This window comes from Tursiops truncatus, chromosome 3 (genome assembly GCF_011762595.2).
Source record: "Tursiops truncatus isolate mTurTru1 chromosome 3, mTurTru1.mat.Y, whole genome shotgun sequence".
Lineage (NCBI taxonomy): Eukaryota > Metazoa > Chordata > Mammalia > Artiodactyla > Delphinidae > Tursiops > Tursiops truncatus.
This window is the reverse complement of record NC_047036.1, coordinates 109,771,659-109,797,869: the sequence shown is the minus strand read 5'-3', so window position 1 is coordinate 109,797,869 and position 26,211 is coordinate 109,771,659. Positions and strand designations below refer to the sequence as shown.

The 26,211-nt window shown below is 36.4% G+C and overlaps 1 protein-coding gene across 3 annotated transcripts in view; it reads left to right on the top strand.

Annotated features, from left to right (window-relative positions):
* KIF3A (kinesin family member 3A) overlaps nt 1-26,211 on the top strand; it is an 82,415-nt gene that overhangs the window by 25,888 nt on the left and 30,316 nt on the right. For all 3 annotated transcript variants that reach the window (XM_019924407.3, XM_033853155.2, XM_033853154.2), the window contains exons 3-8: nt 3,120-3,264; nt 3,396-3,480; nt 19,937-20,042; nt 24,171-24,310; nt 24,937-25,134; nt 25,439-25,613. In XM_019924407.3, the coding sequence (XP_019779966.2) occupies nt 3,120-3,264; nt 3,396-3,480; nt 19,937-20,042; nt 24,171-24,310; nt 24,937-25,134; nt 25,439-25,613 (849 nt within the window). The remainder of the gene's footprint in view (nt 1-3,119; nt 3,265-3,395; nt 3,481-19,936; nt 20,043-24,170; nt 24,311-24,936; nt 25,135-25,438; nt 25,614-26,211) is intronic.

The following is a 26,211-nucleotide window of genomic DNA, read 5'->3' as shown; positions in this document are numbered from 1 at the left end:
TTACTAGTATTTTGTCGAGGATTTTTGCATCTATGTTCATCAGTGATACTGGCCTATTTCTTTTTTTTGTGGTATCTTTGTTTGGTTTTGGTGTCAGGGTGATGGTGGCCTCATAGAATGAGTTTGGGAGTGTTCCTTCCTCTGCGATTTTTGGGAAGAGTTTCAGAAGGATAGGTGTTAACTTTTCTCTAAATGTATGGTAGAATTCACCTGTGAAGCCATCGGGTCCTGGACTTTTGTTTGTTGGCAGTTTTAAAATCAGTTTTGATTTCAGTACTTGTGATTGGTCTGTTCATATTTTCTGTTTCTTTCTGGTTCAGTCTTGGAAGGTTATATGTTTATCCATTTCTTCTAGATTGACCATTTATTGACATATAGTTGCTTATAGTAGTCTCTTATAATCCTTTGTATTTCTGTGGTGTCCATTGTAACTTCTCTTTTTTCATTTCTAATTTTATTGATTTGAGCCCTCTCCCTTTTTTTCTTGTTGAGTCTGGCTACAGGTTTATCAATTTTGTTTATCTTTTCAGAGGAACCAGCTTTTAGTTTGATTGATCTTTTCTATTTTGTTTCTCTCTGTTTCATTTATTTCTGCTTTGATCTTTATGATTTTTTCCTTCTACTAACTTTGGGTTTTGTTTGTTCTTCTTTCTCTAGTTACTTAATATCCTTTTTAAATTAGTAATATTCATATATTTAATGCATTCATAGAAATTGCATTAGGTATTAATTTTGAGCTCAAATTTCTTTTTGGTCATTACATACTGGTAAAAAACATGGGCTATGGAGCCAACTGGAGTGTGTTCAGATCTTGCTTCTACCACTTATTATGTCATTGAGCAAGCAACTCAACCTTTGTTTCCTCAACTAAACTGTGGGAATATAAACATTGCCTAGCTCTTAGGATTGGGGTGAAAATTAAATAGGAATGCATGTAAAGTACATGACATAGCACCTAGCAAATGATCAGTAAGTGGTAGCTGTGGTGTCTTTTCTAAAATGCAGTATATGAGTTCATGATATTTTCAGCTCCTTGGAATGCAGTAAGTTATATTCTTAACGCAAGAGTTTGAAATATTTAGTGAGTTAGAAAAAAATTAAGACTTTTTAATTATTCCCATGTATAAAAATGGTTTCTGTTGTGATTAATTTATTTTCATAGAAAGTCCAAAAATGACGACAAGTTGTTGTTAACTGAATAGAGTGGTAGTAGTTGAGAAACGTTTTTCATTTATGCTGTCACTTTCTAGGCTATCTTCTCATACTATACTGTCTCCTGAGGAAATCTCATCCACCTCCATGGCTTCAGTGGCAAATGAATCTCATCCATCCTCCTGCTTGCTTGACACGTCCATTTGGGTGTATCGTAGACTTAAAGCTCAGTACCCCCAAACTAAATTCACGATCTTCCCTTTCAAACTGTTATTTCTTCTAGTGTTGTTCACCATCTCAGTACATGGCGTAGCCATACATCCCTTTGGTCAAGCCAGAAATTGAAAGTCACCCTCAATTCTTCCTTTTCCCTGGTCCCCTTACGACTATTTTCCAGGTCCTCTTGATTCTAACTGTTAAATATCTCTGACATCCTACTGTTAAATATCTCTGAAATCCTTCTACCTTTCTCATCCCCTTCTATTTATTGTCAGCACCATCTCTCATCTGGCTAACTACTTCAGCCCTCTAACTTATTTCTTCACGTCTCCTCTTGCTTTCTTCCAATTCTTCGTATACAGTATAGCCAAAGTGACTATGATGTCACTCCTCTGAAAAATCATTCTATGGCTTCACTTTGTTTTTAGCATAAGCTCTAAAAGCCTTAAGATGTTCTTCATCGTCCTGCGTGATTAGGCCCCTGTTAATTTCTTTAGCTGTATCTGCATCCACTGTCCTTTTCCATCTCTGTTTCTTCCATTCTGGTCTCATTACATTTCTTCAAAATCTCCATTCTCTTTTTTGCCTCTGGCTGTCCACTCTGTTCCTATCTAACTCTTGCTTATATATCAGATCGTATCTTAAACCTTACCTCTTCTGGAAAGCCTTCCCTGACCTCTTCCCCTTTCCTCCTTCATCAGTTCTCCTGCCCAGATTATGTCCCTTACTCTCATCTAGAACTCCGTGTTTCTCATTTCCCAACACTCATCCTGCTTATAATTATTTGGCTAGTATGTCCTCCCCAAGATGACATAGCATAAGATTAAAGATTGTGTTTGTCTTGTTTGTCATTGTGTCCCCGGTGCCTAGCACAATGCCAGACACAGGTGTGTAGTATTTGTTGAGTGAATGAATTTGGCTATTTAGAAAATTTTAAGTTGTATCTGTAATCACTTATAATAATTGTATTGTCACCTTTTTTTGTTAATTCCCCCTATTCCTTACAACTGTTACTTAAAACATTTTATTTCGAAATAATGTACTTATTTTAGGAATAAGAAGAAAAAAACTACCATTTGCCAGGCGTCATGTTGGTCACTTGAAGTAAATTGTTTCATTTGGTTCTTACTATCAATGTAGAGTATTCATTCTTTTTTTTTTTAAAACATCTTTATTGGGGTATAATTGCTTTACAATGGTGTGTTAGTTTCTGCTTTATAACAAAATGAATCAGTTATACATGAATCAGAGATACAGTTCCCGTATCTCTTCCCTCTTGCGTCTCCCTCCCTCCCTAGAGTATTCATTCTTATCCCCATTTTGCCATTGAGGAGATAATCTCTGGGTATATACTTTCTAAGGTCAAGTCTCTGAAAAATGGCAGATGTGTGGATTCACGTTGAGGTCTTTCTATTCTAGAAACTGTGTTCTCTTGCTGTAATTATACTACCTTCTCCAATTTAACGTCCACATTAAGTAATTAATATACACATTTTAAGAAATTTCTTATGATTAGGTAAAGTATCAGATTTTGTATTTATTTCATTGACTCTAGTTCTTTAACAGTGCTATGCTCATGTGGCATACAGTACATCTTGTAATTGCTGATAATAAAGGTGAAATTTGTACAAGAATAAACTTTAAATCCAGGCTAGAAATTGCATCACGGTGTCAAAGGAATTAATTTTAAGAGCTATTGGTCTGTAGCATGACTCTGTGAAGTGATTGATTCTCTTCATCATTTTCAGGGACTATTTTTGCATATGGACAAACTGGAACAGGTAAAACTTTTACCATGGAAGGTGTTCGAGCTGTTCCTGAACTTAGAGGAATCATTCCAAATTCATTTGCTCACATATTTGGTCATATTGCAAAAGCAGAGGGTGATACAAGGTAAAAGAGAATTCTTAATATTTTCTAATATTGAGAAGTACAAGCATAAGAAAGACGTATAAATTTTATAAACACATTTAAAAAACTGTTCTAATATTTCACTGTTTTTTTTTAATGATGTTTTATTACAGATTTTTGGTTCGAGTGTCTTATTTGGAAATATATAATGAAGAAGTTCGTGACCTTTTGGGCAAGGATCAGACACAGAGGTTAGAGGTATGGATAATTGAAATTGGAGCATTTTCCAAAGCATTAGAATGTGTACTAAATTAAGCTCTTTTTTGAACAAAGTTACTTTAAATATTTTACTTATTTTTTGACCGTGTAATATAACATAGTACAAAAATAAAAGTATTTTAAACATTTATGCATTGGAAAGTCTTGTTCCTACCTCATTTCTCCCCACCCTAAGATAACCACTTTCAGTATCCTTTCAGTGTTCTTTATGTAAATACAAACAAATACAATTTTATTTTTACTCCAAAAGTAGGACACTGTATACATTGATATGCACCATTTTTTTTTTTTTTTTTGGTACGCAGGCCTCTCCCGTTGCGGAGCACAGGCTCCGGACGCACAGGCCCAGTGGCCATGGTTCATGGGCCCAGCTGCTCCGCAGCATGTGGGATCTTCCCGGACCGGGGCACAAACCCACGTCCCCTGCATCGGCAGGCGGACTCTCAACCACTGCGCCACCAGGGAAGCCCCGCATCATTTTTTTAATTAAATTTTTTATTGAGATAAGTGTAAATTCATATGCAGTTGTAAGAAATAATACAGAGAGATTACCCTTCACACAGTTTTCCCCAGTGGTAACATTTTACAAAGCTATAATGCAATATCACAACCATGATATTGACCTTGATGCAATCCACAGATCTCATTCAAATGCCCCCAGTTTTTCTTGTAGTCATTTGTGTTGTATACTGTTTTATCATGTGGAGATTGGTATATCCACTACCACAGCAAGGTACTAAACATCTCAGATATGCCTTATGTTGCCCTTTTATAACCACATCCACCTCTCCTGTGACCACTCCCCTCTGTCCCCATCCCTAACCCCTGACAACCCCTGATCTACTTTCCATTTCTACAGTTTTGTCATTTCAAAATGTTATGTAAATATAAACATACAATATGTAACCTTTTGGAATTGTCTTTTTTCACTTGGCATAACTCCCTAGAGATTCATCCAAGTTGTTGCATGTATCGATTGTTTATTCATTTTTATTACTGAGTAATATTGCATGGCGTATTTAACCATTCACCTGTTGAAGGACATCTGGGCTGTATACAGTTTTGGGCTATTATGAGTAAGGCCACTATGAATATTAACACACAGATTTTTTTGCAAATGTAAATTTTCATTCTCTGGTATGAATGCCCAAGAGTACTCCAGAATTTATTTTAAGTCAGGAGTTTTTAAAGTGTCAAAAATATAGGTATTAAGACTAATCATGAATGTAGTCATGAATACTTGTGTTTTCAGTCTTTCTTTTACCTGAAGGAAAAACCACACTTTCTGATTGAGAAACTCTAGTTTGTATACTTCTGGGTAATAGATTAGCACTAAAGACTACTTTCATCCAGCATCTTAGAAAAGGGAACTGTGAGATTATATGCATAAATGTCAGATAATCACAAAATTTGTGAATTGGTACATTATGGTTTTAACTGACAAGTATAGCTGATTCACATTCATTATTTTTTAATTGAGATATAATTTACATAGCATAATATTCATCCTTTTAAAGTGTACAATTTAGTGATTCTTAGTATATTCAGAAAGTTATGCAACCATCACCACTATCTAATTCTAGAACATTTTCATTACTCCAGAAAGGAACTCCATGGCCATTAGGAGCCATTCACCATTCCCCCTCTCCCTCCTGGTAACCCATAATTTACTTTTTGTCTCTATGGACTTGCCTATTCTGGCCATTTCATTTAAATGGAATCATACAATTGTGGTCTTTTATGTCTGGCTTCTTTCACTTAGTATAATGTTTTCAAGATTCACCCATGTTGTAGCATGAATCAGTATTTCATGTTTTTGTTTTGTTTTAACAGCCTGTACACGTTTTTATATGAATACACGCATACCTCGTTTTATGGTGCTTCACTTTATTATGCTTTGCAGATACTGTATTTTTTACAAAATGAAGGTTTGTGGCAACCTGCATCAAACAGATCTGTTCAGCTCCATTTTTCCAGCAGCATTTACTTACTTCATGTCTCTGTGCCACATTTTGGTAATTCTTGCAATATTTTAAACTCTCCACCAGCAAAAAAGTTATGACTCACTGAAGGCTCAGGTGATGTTAGCATTTTTTAGCAATGAAGTATTTTGAAATTAAGGTACATACATTTTTTTAAACATAATGCTGTTGCACATTTAATAGACTACAGTATAGTGTAAACGTAACTTTTATATGCAATGAGTAACCAAAAAATTCATGGTACTAAGTTTATTACGGTGGTCTGGAACTGAACCTGCAATATCTTTGAACTGTATATTTTTTCAGTTCTCTTGGTTATGTATCAGTGAATGTAATTGTTAGATAATGTGGTAAATGTATTTTTAGGAACTGCAAGACTGTTTCCCACAGTGGCTGTACCATTTTACATTCCTATCAGCAGTGTAAGAGGAGTCCAGTTTCTCTACATCCTCATCAACACTCGTTATTATCTGTCTTTTTTATAGCCATTTTAGAGGGTATAAAGTGGTATCTCATTTGTGGGCTTGATTTTCATTTCCCTGATGGCTAATGATGATGAATATCTTTTCACGCCATTTGTATATCTTCTTTGGATAAATTTCGGTTCGGATCCATTGCTCATTTTTAATTGGGTCTTTGTCTTTTTGTTATTGAGTTGTAATAATTCTTTATATATTCTAGATACAAGTTTGTTAACAGATACATGGATTTACAAAAATATTCTCCCATCTGTGGGATTGTCTTTTCACTATCTTGATGGTGTCCTTTGGAGCATAAAAATTTTAAATTTTCATCATGTCTGGTTTATCTATATTTAGTTTTGTTGCTTGTGCTTTTTGGTGTAGTATCTAGGAAATCATTGCTTCATCCAAGGTCATGAAGATTTATGCCTGTGTTTTCTTCTAAGAGTTTTATAGTTTTAGCTCTTATATTTATGTCTTTGATTCATTTTGAGTTAATTTTTTATGTACCATGTGAGGTAGAGGACCAACTTCACTTTTGCCTATGGAATATCCAGGTGTCTCAGCACCATTTATTGAAAAGACTATTTTCCCCTCATTGCACTTTGCTTTTTTCACTGAACAATGGATTGTGGCAATTTTTCCACATCAGTACAGAGAAAGCTTCCTCATTCCTTTTTTTTTAAAGGTTCATAATATCCTTTGTATACACATAATTTTAATTTATTTAGCCAGCCCTCTGTTGATGAACACTTGGGTTGTTTAAGATCTTTTGCTGTTACACACAATTCTGTGCTAAATAGCCTTGTACATACAGCATTTCATACATGTGCAAGTATATCTGAGGATAAATTCCTGAAGCAGGGTTGCTGAGTCATGTGGTAAATGATTAGTAACTATTGCCAAATATATTAATATAGTGTATGAGACACTAGGTTTAGTGTATGAGACAAATGGTTACCCTTTAAAATATTAACATTGGAATTTTGGTAGAAATTGCATTGTCAGTAAAATAATTAGAGAATAATGGTAAGAGTAGTCACCATTGTAGAATGGTGTAGAATACACTTAGAATAACAGCAGCTACTATTACTAAGCTTTTATAATGTGGCAGTAGGCATTCAGTACAGTAAATTGTGGTAGTAGCACATACTTTATTTCATTTAATCTTCTAGCAGTTCAGTTTTGTTATTGTAAAAAAATGAAACCTAGAGGGGTTTCCTGACTTGCTCATGTCACAGGTAGGTGGATTAAGGATTAAAGGGTGATTTCTGAGGTTTTACCATCTTAGCTTGAATTCTGGCTCTGAGTTCTTAAGCAAGTTACTTACCCTCTATGAGCCTTAGCTTTGCCACATGAAAATGGAAATCATAAAAGTATCTACTTTATAGGATTATTGCCAACATTAACAAATTAATACAAAGTTTTAAAATCGTTGATTGACACGTAATGAAGTATTCAATACATTTTAGCTTTTTTTTCTTTTTAAGTTTACTATATAAGCTGAGCTTTTGGAGCAGTATATTACAGGCTTAGGTATTATTTGTGTTTGTTGGACCTTAATGAAGACTTAATCTATAATGATAATGTGTAGACAGCAAATATAGAGATGTTTCATTTTTGCTAGTTGTCATCTTTGGTTTTGATGGATACTTTAATTCTGTGCTTTTTACCTTTTAAAAGTTTATTATTTTATTGCATAGATTATTAGAATAAAAATCATTTGGACAGATTTTCCATTTTTGTAACAGTAATTATAGATCAGATTTATTCTCAGGAACAGTCTTGTCAATGGTTCTCAACCACATTAGACCCAATGCCCCTTTTTTATAACATATATCTTGTAATGCCCCTTTGACTATCCTGAAATAAATTTCATAGATGATGAAATCTATCTACACGCATAATTTAAAAATTATCAATATACTGCCCTATTATAATATAAAAGAGAATAAATTAATTAAAAAATAAAGTACTTGTATTTCAATATATAAATGCTTAGATGTGATCATACTCAATGACATAATGAAGTAGTCAGAGGCATATATAATCATTATGATTGTAGCAGCTACAAATGCAGACTATTATAAGTATGTTGTATTGGTGATCTAAACATCTTGATTGGTGTTACTGTCAATGACATGGTCTTTTAAAATAGTAACTAGCTCTTGGTAGAGTTCTGAGGAAAATAAAGTAGTTCTTTCCTCAGTTTTCCTGCATTCCTATATTATTATTATTACCATGGGAAAGCACTTAGTCTTCATATGTACAATAGAGTTAGGGTTTAGATTCAGGTAATTATAAATTGTTTTTTCACCCATGTTAATATCTGGTAGGACATTCAGAGTTGCATGGGACAGTTCATTGACTGTGACCCATTTCATTTCAAGGTGTTTAGTATCCCAGGCCCCTGCCTATGAATACTAATAGCGTCCTCAAGTGAACCAGAATGTCCCCCACAAACTTCTAAAACATTCTGGGCAGGGGAGTAACTGCTGCCATTGAGATTCATTGTTTTGGCGTTATAAACTGTTTGTTACACAAATTAAATTTCTGTGTTTTTGATAAAAATTCTTTGCTACCATTACCATCCAATTTTTTTTAACTTTCATAAACAAATAACAATAATAGACAGTAATACATACCACTCACTCACATTCACGTGCCTCATTTCTAGGTGAACTTGCTGGCGCTGACCCAGACTCATGACTGAATTTAAGCTATTAGTTTTTAGGAGTGTCTAGACCACATTTAAGTTACCAGGACTCTCTAACAAAGGTAAAGACCAAGGCCCTCTAATGAGAGTCAATATCAGGGGTATCTCTGAGAACGATTAATCCTTTAATTTCCTTTTTTTCCTCCTGGTGGGATCTCCTCCCAAATCAGGGCCAGGATCCCCTAATGAGGGTCAAAACCAGAGAGAAAACAGGATTCAAACTCATGTACTAAGACACCCGAGATAAAAGTCAAACTAATTCCAGAAGGCTCACTTTGATACAATATCATAAAAGCCTATGCATAAGGAATTTTATCCCATTTTCTTTCCCTTTTAAAAAACAGTTCTAGTTGAATGTAGGTATTATAGTCTAAAGACCACTGAGGGGCCATTGTTCATCAGAGCCTAAGGAATATTGGGGCCATGTGGTGTTACAGTAAAATATCATTCTCTTTCTTTTCATGGGAGCATAGCTGCAGTTCTTCCAGTTTTGCAAAATCCACCCTAGGGGACTACAAGATAGAACAGAGCTCTCATTACCCATTATTCTTTCACACGGCTGCTATTACCAGAAACAGACAGACTGGCAGATCAGTATCCAGAGTCTTCTCAGGGTCACAGTTTCCTAGAATGAGAATGGAAAGTTTCCTACCTACCATTCCAGACAGGGGTGCAGATGAGCCTTGGTCTAACAGGGAGTTTCTCAATTACTGCTCAGGCAGTGCTGGATGGCCAAGGGACTCCTTGATCCAGAAGGGAAAGTCCAATTAAAGTGATACTCTACTCAAAACAAGATGACCATGTCATACACCTTCCCCCACAAAAAAGTAAAATTCCAATCAAGGCAACCCAGTAGGGAAGAATGCCCTGGTGTTGTCACACACGAGGTTACACCACTTACCAGAGACGTCTTACACAAGGACCAGAGCCTTGTTTCCTTTACCAGTGAATCGAAAACACCATGGGCCAGCGCTGCCTAGTTAGTGGCAAGCACTTGGGGCTGTCCCTGAGACAAAAGTACTCAGGCACCTGCTGGACAAAATCTGAGTGCCAGTGTCAGCCGAGGGCTGATGTACCATGAGTGAGATGCCACTCAGGATGACTGTCCCTTCATGGTCACCAAAATTGTTACTGAACCAAACTTGGGTCTGCTTGCGTGCCACACAGCAAGGCAAATTTACTGACACTGGGTTGTGTTGAAGGAAAGTACACTGTTTTATTGCAGGGCACCAAGCAAGCTCATGTTCAGAAGGCTCAAACTCCCTAATGGCTTTTTTTCAGGGATGGGTTTTTAAAGGCAACGTTTGCGGTGAGTGTTGCAGGGTGCATGACTTCTGATTGGTTGGTGGTGAGGTAATGGTGATATTTTGGGAATCTTAATCATCAACCTCCTGGTTTAGTCCAGTCTGAGGTCTAGTGCTTGTGGTCTGCCTGTAGTCATCATCCTCAACCTGGATGGGGGTCTTGGTTTCTACAGAACAACTCCAGGATACACATGAGATTGTTTTATATATTCCTTGAGGAGGAACTAGGACTCTGTTTTATACCTGAACTATTGTTTCAGCTATAAAAAGCAGTTTTTTGACTGGTTTTCTTTTGTTTCTGCATTCCTTCACTTCCTTTGTAACTGCTTGACTCTGCTCTTTGGAATTCAGGAAGAGCCTGGGAGACTAAATCCTTTTTCTACAAACAAGAAATGGGGGATGTGGAGGGGCTTTTTTTTACTTGGGAGGGTCCCGCAAGGTCCTGCCTTTTTTTATTTTATTTTTATTGGAGTATAGTCGATTTACAATGTTGTGTTAGTTTCAGGTGTACAGCAAAGTGATTAAATTATACATATGCATATAATTCTAATCTTTTTCAAATCCTTTTCCCATTTAGCTTATTACAGAGTATTGAGTAGAGTTCCCTGTGCTATACAGTAGGTCCTGGTTGGTTATCTATTTTAAATATATTAGTGTATATATGTCAATCCCAAACTCCCAATTTATTCTTCCCCCCAACCTTTACCCTTTGGTAGCCATAAATTTGATTTCTAAGTCTGTGAGACTGTTTCTATTTTGTAAATAAGTTCATTTGTATCATATTTTACAGATTCTGCCTAGAAGTGATATATGATATTTGTCTTTCTCTGACTGACTTCACTTAGTATGATAATCTCTAGGTTCATCCGTGTTGCTGCTAATGGCATTATTTCATTCTTTTTAATGGCTGAATAATATTCCATTGTATAAATGTACCACCTCTTTTTTTTATTAATTTATTTATTTTTGGCTGTGTTGGGTCTTCGTTTCTGTGCGAGGGCTTTCTCTAGTTGCGGCAAGCGGGGGCCACTCTTCATCGCGGTGCGCGGGCCTCTCACTATCATGGCCTCTCTTGTTGCGGAGCACAGGCTCCAGATACACAGGCTCAGTAGTTGTGGCTCACGGGCCTAGTTGCTCTGCGGCATGTGGGATCTTCCCAGACCAGGGCTCAAACCCGTGTCCCCTGCATTGGCAGGCAGATTCTCAACCACTGCGCCACCAGGGAAGCCCCAACCACATCTTCTTTATCCATTCTTCTGTCGATGGACATTTAGGTTGCTTCCATGTCCTGGCTATTGTAAATAGTGCTCCAATGAACATTGGGGTGCGTATATCTTTTCAAATTATGGTTTTCTCTGGATATATACCCAGGAGTGGGATTGGTGGATCATATGGTAGTTATGTTTTAGTTTTTTAAGGAAGCTTCATACTGTTCTCCATAGTGGCTGTACCAATTTACATTCCCACCAACAGTGTAGGAGAGTTCCCTTTTCTCCACACCCTCTCCAGCATTAATTGGTTGTAGAATTTTTGATGATGGCCATTCTGACTGGTGTGAGGTGATACTGTGTAGTTTTGATTTGCATTTCTCTAATAATTAGTGTTTTGTTTATCTAATACTTGGTGCTTTTTAGCCATCCTGTATGTCTTCTTTGGAGAAATGTCTATTTAGATCTTCTACCCATTTTTTGATTGGGTTGTTTGTTTTTTGATATAGACCTGCATGAGCTGTTTGTATATTTTGGAGAGTGATCCCTTGCCGGTCGCTTTGTTTGCAAATATTTTCTCCCATTTTGTAAGTTGTCTTTTCATTTTGTTTATGGTTTCCTTTGCTGTGCAAAAGCTTTTAAGTTTTAATTTGGTCCCATTTGTTTATTTTTCTTTTCATTACTCTAGAAGGTAGATTGAAAAAGATCTTTCTGCAATTTATGTCAGAGTGTTCTGCTTATGTTTTCCTCTAAGAGTTTTATTGTATTCGGCCTTACATTTAGGCTTTTAATCCACTTGAGTTTATTTTTGTGTATGGTGTTAGGGAGTGTTCTAATTTCATTCATTTACATGTAGCTGTCCAGTTTTCCCAGCACCACTTATTGAAGAGACTGTCTTTTCTCCATTGTATATTCTTGCTTCCTTTGTCATAGATTAGGTGACCATAGGTGCATGGGTTTGGTCTCTTTGTATTTTCTTTTTCTTCCTGGTTCAGTTTTGGAAGGTTGTACCTTTCTAAGAATTTGTGTATTTCTTCCAGATTGTCCAATTTATTGGCGTATAGTTGCTTGTAGTAGTCTTTTATGGTCCTCTGTATTTCTTTGTATTTCTTTGGTGTCCATTGTAACTTCTCCTTTTTCATTTCAATTTTATTGATTTGAGACCTCTCCTTTTTTTTCTTGATGAGTCTGGCTAAAGGTTTATCAATTTTGTTTATCTTTTCAAAGAACCAGCTTTTAATTTGATTGATCTTTTCTATTGTTTTATCTCTATTTCATTTATTTCTGCTCTGATCTTTATGATTTCTTTCCTTCTATTTGGTTTTGTTTGTTCTTTCTCTAATTGCTTTAGGTGTAAGGTTAGGTTTATTTGAGATTTTTCTTGTTTCCTGAGGTAAGATTATATTGCTATAAACTTCCCTCTGAGAACTGCTTTCGCTGCATCCCATAGGTTTTGGATAGTTGTGCTTTCATTTTCATTTGTCTCCAGGTATTTTTAAATTTTCTCTTTGATTTCTTCAGTTATCCATTGGTTGTTTAGTAGCATATTGTTTAGCCTCTACGTGTTTGTGTTCTTTATAGTTTTTTTTCCTTATAATTGATTTCTAATCTCAGAGCATTGTGGTTGGAAAAGATGCTTGATATGACTTTTTAAAATAAATTTATTTATTTATTTTTGGCTGTGTTGGTCTTTGTTGCTGTGTGCGGCCTTTCTCTAGTTGTGGCGAGCGGGGACTACTCTTCGTTGTGGTCAGCGGGCTTCTCACTGCGGTGGCTTCTCTTGTTGCGGAGCACAGGTTCTAGGCACATGGGCTTCAGTAGTTGCGGCACGTGGGCACAGTAGTTATGGCTCTTGGGGTCTAGAGCTCAGGATCAGTTGTGGCGCATGGACTTAGTTGCTCCGCGGCATGTGGGATCTTTGTGGACCAGGGCTCAAACCTGTGTCCCCTGCATTGGCAGGCGGATTCTTAACCACCACACCACCAGGGAAGTCCTCATATGATTTTAATTTTCTTAAACTTACCAAGTCTTTGTGGCCCAGCAGGTGGTCAATCCTGGAGGATGTTCCATGTGCACTTGAGAAGAATGGGTATTCTGCTGCTTTTGAATGGAATGCTCTATAAATATAAATTAAGTCCATCTGTTCTAATGTGTCATTTAAGGCCTGTTTTTCCTTATTGATTTTCTGTCTGGATGATCTGTCCATTGTTGAAAGTGGAGTGTTCACGTCCCTCACAATTACTGTTACTGTCAGTTTCTCCTTTTGTGGGTCTTAACGTTTGCCTTATATATTGAAGTGCTCCTGTGTTGGGTGCATATATTTAGAATTGTTATCTTTTTCTTGGATTGATTCCTTGATCATTATGTAGTGTCCTTCTTTGTCTCTTGTAACAGTCTTTATTTTAAAATCTGTTTTGTCTGAAACGAGTATTGCTACTCCAGCTTTCTTTTGATTTTCATTTGCATGGAAGACGTTTTTCCATCCCCTCACTTTCAGTCTGTATGTGTCCCTAGATCTCAAGCGGGTCCCTTGTAGACAGCGTCTATACAGGTCTTGTTTTTGTATCCATTCAGCAGTCTGTGTCTTTTGGTTGGAGCATTTAATCCATTTACATTTAAGGTAATTATTGATAAGTATGTTCTTATTGCCATTTTGTTAATTGTTTTGGATTTGTTTTTGTAGGTCTTATTTCTCCCCTTCCTCTTTTGTTCTCTTCCTTTGTGATTTGATGACTAACTTTAGAGTTGTGTTTGAATTCTTTTTGCTTTTTTGTGTGTGTATCTATTGCAGATTTTTGATTTGCCGTTACCATGAAGTTTTGATATAGTATTCTATATGTAAACAAGATTGATTTAAGTTGCTGGTCTTTTAATTTCAAATGCATTTCCAGAATCCTGCATTTGTACTCTCCTCTTGATTGCTGGTTTTGATATTGTATTTGTGTGTGGATGATTTCCTACCTTTAACATATATTTGCCTTTACTGGTGAGCTTTTCTATTCATAATTTTATTGTGTCTATTTACGTCCTTTTTTTTCTGCCTAGAGAAGTTCCTTTAGCATTTGTTGCAAAGCTGGTTTGGTGGTGCTGAATTCTCTTAGGTTTTGCTTGTCTGGCAAGCTTTAGATTTCTCCATCAAATCTAAATGAGAGCCTTGCTGGATAGAGTATTCTTGGTTGTAGGTTCTTCCCTTTCATCACTTTATTTTTGTTTGTTTGTTTGTTTGTTTTAACATCTTTATTGGAGTATAATTGCTTTACAGTGGTGTGTTAGTTTCTGCTTTGAATCAGCTATGCATATACATATATCCCCATATCCCCTCCCTCTTGCGTCTCCCTTCCACCCTCTCTATCCCACCCCTCTAGGTGGTCACAAAGCACTGATTTCACTTTAAATATATCATGCCACTCCCTTCTGGCCTGCAGAGTCTCTGCTGAAAAATCAGCTGATAACCTTATGTGGATTCCCTTTTAAGTTATTTGTTGCTTTTCCTTTGTTGCTTTTAATATTTTTCTCTTTGTCTTTAATTTTTGTCAATTTGATTACTACATGTTTTGGTATGTTCCTCCTTGGGTTTACCTGGCCTGGGACCCTCTGCACTTCCTGGACTTGGGTGACTGTTTCCTTTACCATGTTGGGGAAGTTTTCAGCTATTATCTCTTCAAATATTTTCTTAGGTCCTTTCTCTCACGCTTCTACTTCTGAGATCTCTATAATGTGAATGTCAGTGTGTTTAACGTCGTCCCAGAGGTGTGTGAGACTGTTCTCATTTTTCATTCTTTTTTAAACATTCTGTTCCACAGCAGTGATTTCCAGCATTCTGTCTTCCAGCTTACGTATCCATTTTTCTGCCTCATTTACTCTGCTATTGATTCCGTCTTGCGTATTTTTCATTTCAGTTATTGTGTTGTTCATCTCTGTTTGTTTGTTCTTTAGATCTTCTAGCTCTTTGTTAAACATTTCCTGTATCTTCTCAGTCTGTGCCTCCATTCTTTTTCTGAGATCTTGGATCATCTTTACTATCATTACTCTGAATTCTTTTTCGTGTAGATTGCCTATCTCCATTTCTCTTAGTTGTTCTTCTGGGGTTTTATCTTCTTCCTTCGTCTGGGACGTAGTCATCAGCCATCTCATTTTGTCTACCTTTCTGTGATCGTGGTTTCCATTCCACCAGCTGCAAGGCTGTAGTTCTTGTTGCTTCTGCTGTCTGCCCCCTGGTGGATGAGACTGGTCTAAGAGGCTTGTGCAGGCTTCCTGGTGGGGGGAACTGGTTCCTGCCCACTGGTGAGTTGAGCTGGGTATTGTCCCTCAGGTGGGCAGGGCCGTGTCAAGGGGGCTGTTTAGCAGGCAGCTGTGGGCTCAGGAAAACTTTAGGCAGGCTGTCTTCTGATGGGTGGGGCTGTGTTACCGCCCTGTTGGTTGTTTGGCCTGAGGAATCCCACCACTGGAGCCTACAGGCTGTTGGGTGACGCCAGGTCTTGGTGAAAAAATGGCAGCCTCCAGGAGGACTCATGCCAGTGAGTACTCCCTAGAACTACTGCCGCCAGTGTCTTTGTCCCCACGGTGATTCATAGCCAACTCCTGCCTCCCCAGGAGACTCTCCAAGACCAGCAGGTAGGTCTGGCCCAGGCTCCTATGAGGTCACTGCTTTTTCCCCTTGGCACTGGTGCACATGAGACCTTGTGTGTGCCCTCCAAGAGTAGAGTTCCTCTTTCCCCCAGTCCTGTGGAATTCCTGCAATCAAACCCCACTGGCCTTCAAAGCCAGATGCTCTGGGGGCTTCTCCTCTCGATGCCAGACCCCCAGGATAGGAAGCCTGAAGTGAGGCTCAGAACTTTCACCCCTGTGGGAGAACATCTGCGATATAATTATTTTCCAGTTTGTGGGTCACCTACCCAGCAGATACGGGATTTGATTTTATTGCGATTGAGCCCCTTCTAATGTCTTCTTGTGGCTTCTCCTTTGTCTTTGGATGTAGGATATCTTTTTTGGTAGGTTGTAGTGTTTTTTTTTTCGATGGTTGCTTACCAGTTAGTTGTGATTTTAGTGTTTTCTTGATACAGGGTGAGCTCATGTCCTTCTATCTGCCATCTTGTCTCAGGGTCCTGCTTTATTTCAGAATCATATTCAGTTTCTTCATGTCTAATTAGTTTATCTATAATTAATAATTGAATATGGAATTAATATCTTGTGATTGGAATGACCGTAGACTTTGCAGACTGATGCCGGTTTGAAGAATGTTTGTTTTCAGTCTGCAATGAGATGAGAATAGTAAATGAAAGTACATGCTTAAAAACTTTTATAGTAATTTGACATTGTCATGGTATCCAAGTGTATGATTTTTGTATTTTTCAGAGATATCACTTTCCACATTAGAAATATATGTATAATTCTTTACCATAGATTTTTCTGAGAAGCGTTGATATAAACCAGTAATATTCAGACATTTTAAAAGATCTAAAGCCATTAAACAGTTGAATCAAACCAAACCTTATGTGGAAGCCCAATCTATAAAATACATGAAAGTAAAGCTCTCTTTAGAACTTGTGTCTAGGTCTGAGAGCCCCCAAACTCACACAATGGCCCCCTCATTGCCACCATGGACCCTCTAGTGCTTGTCAGAGCACAGTTTGAAACCCACTGGTTTATAGAGACCAACAGATTTCTTTACTACTAGTAAAATTAGGGCTTAATGTATATCTCACGACAGAAAAAAGGTAATTTTTCCTAATGTATAAATATATCATAAAAGAGACTAAAGAGGGCTTCCCTGGTGGCGCAGTGGTTGAGAGTCTGCCTGCTGATGCAGGGGACACGGGTTTGTGCCCTGGTCTAGGAAGATCCCACATGCCGTGGAGCGGCTGGGCCCATGAGCCATGGCCGCTGAGCCTGCGTGTCCGGAGCCTGTGCTCCGCAACGGGAGAGGCCACAACAGTGAGAGGCCCACGTACTGCAAAAAAAAAAAAAAAAAAAAAAAAAGACTAAAGAAACCTAAAACCTCTAACTAGATTTAAGATCAACAGCTAGAATTTAGAGTATTTGCCTTTGTGACTTTTGTTTCTGATATAAACTTTTGTTTATCATCTTTGTGCAGTCTTACGACCTTTGGAATGGCTCGTGCCACTGGCAGCCACAGGCCTCTGCCTCAGTTTCACTTTATTCTGTTGATTTGTTGGATGTGACTTCTAGGGCCTTGAAAAGTGAATTTTGTATTTCTATTTGTATTTTACAGATAGTATTAAAATACTGTCTGTATTTTAAATAAATATATCCCAAATACAGCCTTCAAGTTGGGTAAAAGTTCTCATAAAGTTACTCATGGAAAGGTAATATTTTTACATGGATACCATAGATCTGATTATTTCATTCAGCTGTGTGAAATACTCCAGTGGCTTCAAATTGCTGTTAAGATAAAGACCAATAATTAGAGGAGTGCAAATCAAAATTACAATGAGGTACCACCTCACACTGGTCAGAATGGCCATCATCAAAAGGTCTACAAATAACAAATTCTGGAGAGGCTGTGGAGAAAAGGGAACCCTCTTATACTGTTGGTGGAACTGTAAATTGGTGCAGCCACTGTGGAAAACAGTATGGAGATTCCTCAGAAAACTTAAAATAGCGTTACTATATGATCTAGCAATCCCATTTCTGGGTATATATCCAAACAAAACTACAATTTGAAAAGATACATGCACCCCAGTGTTCATAGCAGCACTACTTACAATAGCCAAGACACAGAAGCAACCTAAATGTCCATCAACAGATGAATGGATAAAGAAGATGTGGTGTATATATATATATATATATACACACACACACACACACACAATGGAATACTATTCAGCCATAAAAAGGAATGAAATAATGCCATTTGCAGCAATGTGGATCAACCTAGAGATTATCATTCTAAATGAAGTAAGTCAGAAAGACAAATATCACACAATGTCACTTATATGTGGAATCTAAAATATGACTCAAATGAACTTATTTATGAAACAGACTCACAGACATAGAGAACAGACTTGTGGTTGCCAAGGCAGAGGGGGATAGGGGAGGGATGGATTGGGGGTCTGGGATTAGCAGATGCAAACTATTATGTATAGAATGGATAAACAACAAGGTCCTACTGTATAGCACAGGGGACTATATTCAATATCCTGTAATAAACCATAATGGAAAAGAATATGTATATGTGTGTGTGTATATATATGTATATACATATACATATATATAACTGAGTCACCTTGCTGTGCACCAGAAACCAACATATTGTATATCAACTGCAGTTCAATAATAAAAAAAAAAAGACCAATTACTATTCTTAATCTTATCTCTGCCTCTTAATCTTATCTGGCTACCTCTGTAGCCAGATATCCCACCTATTTCCCCCGCTGCCACCTACTCTTTCCCTGGCTTTTGTTTGTTTCGTTGGTTTTTATTTTTTAAAATACCTAGTTTTTAGGTTGAGAGCTGTTGTTGGGACCAGAGCTCACATCTCCTGGAACGCAGCCCCTGCACTACTTGCCTCCCCGGGTCATGTTCATAGAGCTCCCAAGCCAGGCTGGCCTTACTTCCAAGTGACTGATTAAGAGGAGGCAACCTCTGTCTTCGTTTAGACAACTTCCTGGTTTTCACTTCCTAAGTCATCCTGTTATGTCATGCCTCTGAGCTTCACATTGGTTTTGAGTTTGAAGATTCCCAGTTCACAAACTGTTCTTTTGTGCACAATAAACTCTTACTGAATACTAAAAAAAAATCAAAACCGGGCTTCCCTGGTGGCGCAGTGGTTGAGAGTCCGCCTGCCGATGCAGGGGACATGGGTTCGTGCCCCGGTCCGGGAAGATCCCACATGCCACGGAGTGGCTGGGCCCGTGAGCCACGGCTGCTGAGCTTGTGCATCCGGAGCCTGTGCTCCGCGGCGGGAGAGGCCACAGCAGTGAAGGCCCATGTACCGCAAAACAAAACTAAACAAAACAGAAAAACCTAGTTTTTTTCTCATTTCAGGATTCTTGCACATAGTGTTTTCCTGTTGTTCTAACACAGATTGTCTACCTCCTATTTCTTCAAGTCTTAGCTTAAACATCATCTTGGGGAACTTATCCTGTCCCTGCATCACTAGCTTAAGTCTGTCTATAATGCATTCTTTTTTTTATTCATAAATATTTATTTTTGACTGCATTGGGCCTTCACTGCTGCTCACAGGCTTTCTCTAGTTGCGGCGAGGGGGGGCTACTCTTTGTTGCGGTGTGCGGGCTTCTCATTGCAGTGGCTTCTCGTTGTGGAGCATGAGCTCTAGGTGCTCCAGTAGTTGTGGCACACAGGCTCAGTAGTTGTGGCTCGCGGGCTCTAGAGTGCAGGCTCAGTAGTTGTAGCACACAGGCTTAGTTGCTCTGTGGCATGTGGGATCTTCCTGAACCAGGGCACGAACCAGTGTCCCCTGCATTGGCAGGTGGATTCTTAACCACTTCGCCACCAGGGAAGTCCCTATATTGTATTCTTATACTTTCCTATATTTTTTTTTCTTCATGGCATTATCACAATTGAAATAAAATAAAATAAAATAAAATAATTTGTGTGTGTAATTATTCATTTGTATGTTCTCCCTGTTGATTGTTACCCCCACTAGTGTAGAAACTGTCTACCTTGTTCATCACTGTATCCTCACTCCCTAGCACAGTGTCCAACATGTAGTAGATATTCAATAAATAACTGTGGAAGAATTATGGATATATGTGTAAAGTCTGTATGATGTTTTTTTTAGGTTAAAGAAAGACCTGATGTGGGAGTTTATATCAAGGATTTATCAGCTTATGTGGTAAATAATGCTGATGATATGGATAGAATTATGACACTGGGCCACAAAAATCGTAAGTATAGTGCTTAATTGTGATTAAACATTTATGTGTGGAGTAGGCTCTTTTAGAAGCAAACCTGGTATGGCATTTTGCGCCGTAAAGATTGGATTTTTAGGTTTCTTGAAAACCCTTCCTCTTTGACTATTTACTATGTGGAAAGCATATATGAATGAAAGATATCACAGATTGCTTTCCATGCTGACCAAAATTTTGTTACTTAGCAATAGTGCTATATCTTTGAGACTCATATCGCTGTCTCTTGTTAGTAATAATAATATTGGTAACATTTATTGAGTACTTACTGTGTGGCAAGTGCTTGTTCAAATGCTTTATAAGAATGATCTCTTTTAATCCTCAAAATGGGCTATGAAGGTATTAAATTCCTATGTTATGAATGAGGAAACTGAGACTTAAAGTAAATTGTCCAGGTCATATACTACTTAAGTAGCAGAGTGAGCATTTGAATCTACACCATTAGTCAGCATTAACCAGGCAGTATAATGCCTCCCTTTTGTTGACAAGAAAAGCAAACAAAATTAAATAAAGTGGCATTCTTTTTAGTAATTGTTTCAAGTTTTTTCTAAAGAATAAAAAGTTTCAGCAATATTGCTGATGCCCCAGGCCTAGTACTAATGATGTTACTAACAGCAATTAGAGATTAGAGGTAAAAGAAGAGAACATAGGAAATAACCTTTTTTTGTTTTTTAGATTTTTGTGACTAGACTAAAAATCTAGCAAACTCAAGGAAACAAAGCAAAAATTTTTTAAATTCAATTGTATTCTTATAAACCAAATAATAGAAAAATACCAAAATTTTAACAGGAAAATGAGCAAAAGATGTTTATGACTATGTTATTCATAGAAGAACTATACACAGCAGTAAGTATATGAAAGGATGTTTGACTTCACAAGTAATCAGGAAAATGCATATTCAAACAACAATGGGAGATGTTTTACCCATCAGTTTGGATGAAAGGATATCCAGGTTGGTGAGGCTCTAAGGAAATGGGCAATGGTGATGGGAATATACAGCCTTTTTGAAGGGCAGGATAACTGTATCTGTTGAAATTTTTAAGGATGCATTCCTTTGACCCACTGTTTCTATTTGTAGATATATATTCTAGAAAAATATTTTTTGGTGTAAACAAAAAAATACCTTATTACAGCATTACTTGTAATAGCAAAAAGTTTGACACAACCTAAATAACTGTCAATAAAAAATTGGTTATATAAATTATGGTGCAAAAATATTATGGACTATATTGGAGCTGTAAAAAAAAAAACAACAAAACAGTGAGTTAAATCTACATGTAGAGACCCAAAAGACTTTCCAGATATATATTAAGGGAAAAAGAAAGCTAACTAGCACAGTATGTAATGCATCATCTCATGTATAAAAAAAGCCAAATTATCAAACTACATATTTGGGTATTTTGTGTGTGTGTTCACATGTATGTATGTGAAATACAAAATGAAAGGACATTTAATAGTGGTTACCTTTAGTGAAGGGGAAATAAGATTGGGGGAAAGGGATATAGGGAGCTTTCACTTTATGTTTTTTGTATGTTTGTATTTTTTTATACCAGGAATATGTTCATGTATTGCTTATTTAACTTAAGAAATTTTTAACATAAGATTCCATTCACAATAGTGACCAAAACCTTCCATTAACTACCTAAGAATTAATTTAACTTAGTATGTGAGATTTGTCTAAGGAAAAATGAAAAAATTCTAATGAGAGAAATAAAATGAAAGGAAGGTAAAGAGATTTGAACACCTAAGATAGCAGAGAGGAAAATAGTCTTCATTAACAAATAGATTGAGTTCAAAAATTAAAGGTTTAGCTGCAGGGGAGGGCCCTCCTGCACTGCTGGTGGGAATGTAAATTGGTGCAGCCGCTATGGAGCACAGTATGGAGGTTCCTCAGAAAACTAAAAATAAGAGTTGCCAGATGATCCAGCAATCCCACTCCTGGACATATATCCAGACAAAACTATAATTTGAAAAGATACATGCACCCCTATGTTCATAGTAGCACTATTCACAATAGCCAAGACATAGAAACAACCTAAATGTCCATCGACAGATGAATGGATAAAGAAGGAATATTACACAATGGAATATTACTCAGACATAAAAAAGAATGAAATAATACCATTTGTGGCAACAAGAATGGACCTAGAGATTATCATATTAAGTCGGAAAGAAAAAGACAAATACCATATAATATCACTTATATGTGGAATCTAAAATACAACACAAATGGACACATTCATGAAATGGAAACAGATTCATAGGTACAGAGAACAGACTTGTGGTTGCCAAGGACGAGGAGGGTGGGGAAGAGAAGGATTGGGATAAGTTTTTCTGTACCTCCCTGAAAAACATAAAAATTTAATTTTTTATTCCAAAATAAATATTTTGACAAAAATTACAGCTATGGAAATGTTTTATTTCCATTATGCAGTGTGTTAGGTTGGATCATTTAGTCTACTTGATTGCTGCAAGCTGTTCTCTCCTAGGGATTGTAAAGTTCAGTGTAGGTCAATTTTGACATAACATCTGTTGCATTGCTTTGTTTTCATAACCGGAAATACAGAAAAATCACAATCATAAATAGCATGCTTTACTTATATTGCAAAAGCAATGGGTATTAAAATATTTAATATGACTTTTTCAAATTACACTTTCTCTCCCACTCCAAACTGAAAAACACTGCTATAGCTTGTTTTGATAATCACATAGTGATAAAACTATTCCTATCCTTTCATAAGGTAGTTCCAGTTTGGAAAATATTTCCCATGGATATAATTCTAAAGAGAAAGAAAGGTATCTACTCAAAGATGCTCATATTAGTGTCCCTTATGAAGAACTAAAATAGGCGACAACCCCAAATATCTCCCAGTAAGATAATAACTCAATTTTAGTAAAAATTTCAAGTTGGTTTTTACATGGAAATATATGTAGGAGATAATGTTAAGTGGAAAAAAAACAAGGTAAAATAAGACCTACTACTCTGTGGAAATATGTATAGTGTGTTACATCTGATTAGATGATTTGAAGTGGTGTCAGATTTATTAGTTTTTATATTTTTGGAGAAAATTGATTTTAAAAATTCATAACTTGATTTAAAAGAAAACAGAAAAGTATAGTATGGAATCACAGATCCTTGCATTTTCCCTCACTGATTTTCCATTTACCTTCTTTCATTGGGCTTTACTTTTCTTTACCAGTGCAATTTACTTTCTAGTTATCTGACTTATAGCCATTTGCTAATAAAGAGTACCCTTTTAATGTTTAAATTGTAAAATCACAGCTCACATGGAGAAGCTCTACATGAATATAGTAGGAAAATAATTTTGGCATTGGGTGAAATTAACATATTGCTTTTAAAATACTTTGGAATTTAAGAAAAAAACACCCAATACATGCCTATTGTGAAAAACAAAACAGATCTTTTTCTTTGTTTGCACAATATATTCATGTAAAATATTTATACACACTCAAATTCTTAGCATATTTTGAATGGATGCTTTTGTTTTACAGAAATGGGATTATGCTCTATATTCCTTTCTTTTTTTCATATGTTATGGGTATCTTTCCATGTCATTCAGATCTACCTTATTTTTTTTTAAAAAAGACTGCTTAGTAATTCATAGTATGACTATTCTATAATTGATTAACCACTGTCATATTGGTTGTTTCTGATCTCTCGCTGTTGTAAACAGTTCTTCCCTGAATATCTTTGTATCATCTAATGTATATATGCAAGTATTCCTGTGGTTGATTCCCAGAACATATCAATAATACTTTTTAGAGACAGCTGAAACAGCAGTTAATTTTTTGAATTATTTAACATGTATTTTTTATGTAAATTAGTTAATTTTTTAAGCCAGCAATACTTGAAATTAAGTATTTTGTTCTCAAATCCCCTCTTTCATGTGAAAAAAATACAGTTTTTTGTTATCAACATAAATTGTCAGAAATTTCTAATAATGGCTAAATATACCTAAGTTTTTATGTTTTAGCCATGCTCTCTGGCTTTTGGCTCTGATGAAATTCAGTATTCTGGATATTTAATTATTTTTAAAGGCATTCCCTGTTGTTATAGTTTTAAATAATTTCCTCCCTTTATTCAAGGTTCTGTTGGTGCAACTAATATGAATGAACATAGTTCCCGTTCCCATGCCATCTTTACAATTACTATAGAATGCAGTGAAAAAGGCGTTGATGGTAACATGCATGTCAGGATGGGGAAGCTCCATCTTGTAGATCTTGCTGTAAGTAACAGGATGCTACTTAAGAATAACTCTTGTGATTTCTTTTTATTTTATAAATAAATAATAATTCAAGTGAAAAGGAGTGATTATATAATTTTTAAGTTTTACCTGTGTATGTGTTTAACTTATTATTATTTTTTTAATATTTATTTATTTATTTGTCTGCGCCGGGTCTTAATTGTGGCACGTGGGATCTTCGATCTTTGTTGTGGCATGCGGGATCTTTAGTTGCGGCACACGAACTCTTAGTTGCGGCATGTGGGATCTAGTTCCCTGACCAGGGATTGAACCCGGGCTCCCTGCATTGGGAGTGTGGAGTCTTAGCCACTGGACCACTAGGGAAGTCCCCTTAACTTACTACTAATTATGGACTATTTCAAACCTATACAACGTAGATAGAATAGTATAATGATTTCTCATGTACCCATCACCCAACTTCAGCAATTATCAGTTCATGGCCAGTCCTATTTCATCTCTACCCTCAGCCACTTCTTCCCTTCCAGTATTATTTTGAAGTGAATTCCAGATATATTAGATCTTTTACCGTTAAAATACTTTTTTTAACTTTGGGAAGAATATTCTGTATTTTTTATTTTAGCTTTACTTCTGTCTCTGTTTATTGTAAGGGTTCAGAAAGACAAGCAAAAACTGGAGCTACTGGGCAGCGCCTGAAAGAAGCTACAAAAATCAATCTTTCACTTTCTACCCTTGGTAATGTTATTTCTGCCTTGGTTGATGGAAAAAGCACTCATGTGCCTTATCGTAACTCTAAATTGACTCGTCTTCTTCAGGATTCCTTAGGAGGAAATTCAAAAACCATGATGGTAAGACTTAATTGGTCGTATAGTTATCATCAGGAAAATTTAAGATTCCTGCTTATGCCAGTAGTTAATATTCATAACATTTAAAAAACTATTGATTATTTTACTTTTTAAAATTTGGAGTTATTTTTTCTAGTACACCATGTGTGCGAGTCTATAATTGTATTGTTTGGAAGCCTATGTGGTGGTGCCCTCTTTTTCAGGAAGACTGGAATGGAAATATATTCCAGAATTCTTTTTGATATGTTCATAATGGTAGTATTAATTTGTGTCAAGTGTAAAACGTTTTGTATTCCTAATTCAACAGTGTGCAAATATTGGACCAGCAGATTACAATTATGATGAAACCATCAGTACATTGCGGTATGCTAATCGTGCTAAGAATATTAAAAATAAAGCTAGAATTAATGAAGATCCAAAGGATGCTTTGCTTCGTCAGTTTCAGAAAGAAATAGAAGAACTGAAAAAAAAGCTTGAAGAAGGTAACATTTTCTCAAAATATTAATCTTAATGTTGGCTAAAAACGTGTTGTTTAGCCAGTAAGTGTTCTAATAAAAAGCCACCTATTAAAAATTCTCTGAACCTCTAACATTGATATTTAAGGGAATATTTCTGCAAGGTAAATTGATACTTACATACTTTAACATTTCCATATTAAGCTCAAGTAGAATTATATAATATTTGTGTATTGATTTTTTTAAAAAAATTCATTTAATTTAAACCTCCATCTCAGTCCCCATGATCTTTTGTAAAGATTCCATATGTCCACTTATTAAATAATGAATTTTTATTTGTCTCTATATAGGAGCAAGTTCTACCATACATGTATTTAGCGAAAATGACCAGAGTTCTTTGTGATAGGTATCAGTCACTATTATTTGAAGTAAACAAAGCAATCAGAGAGTCATGGGTAAACCTAGTTTACTCTTAAGTAAAAATTCATTGCATGGCCTTGAAAATATGCTTTCGTGTTTAAATTTGAACATGAGATTCTATTTTGGAAATTCTTTTCTAACAAGATATCATGTCAGAAGGTTAGAAAATTTGAAGACCTTATTCATTAGGGCGAGAAATTTACCA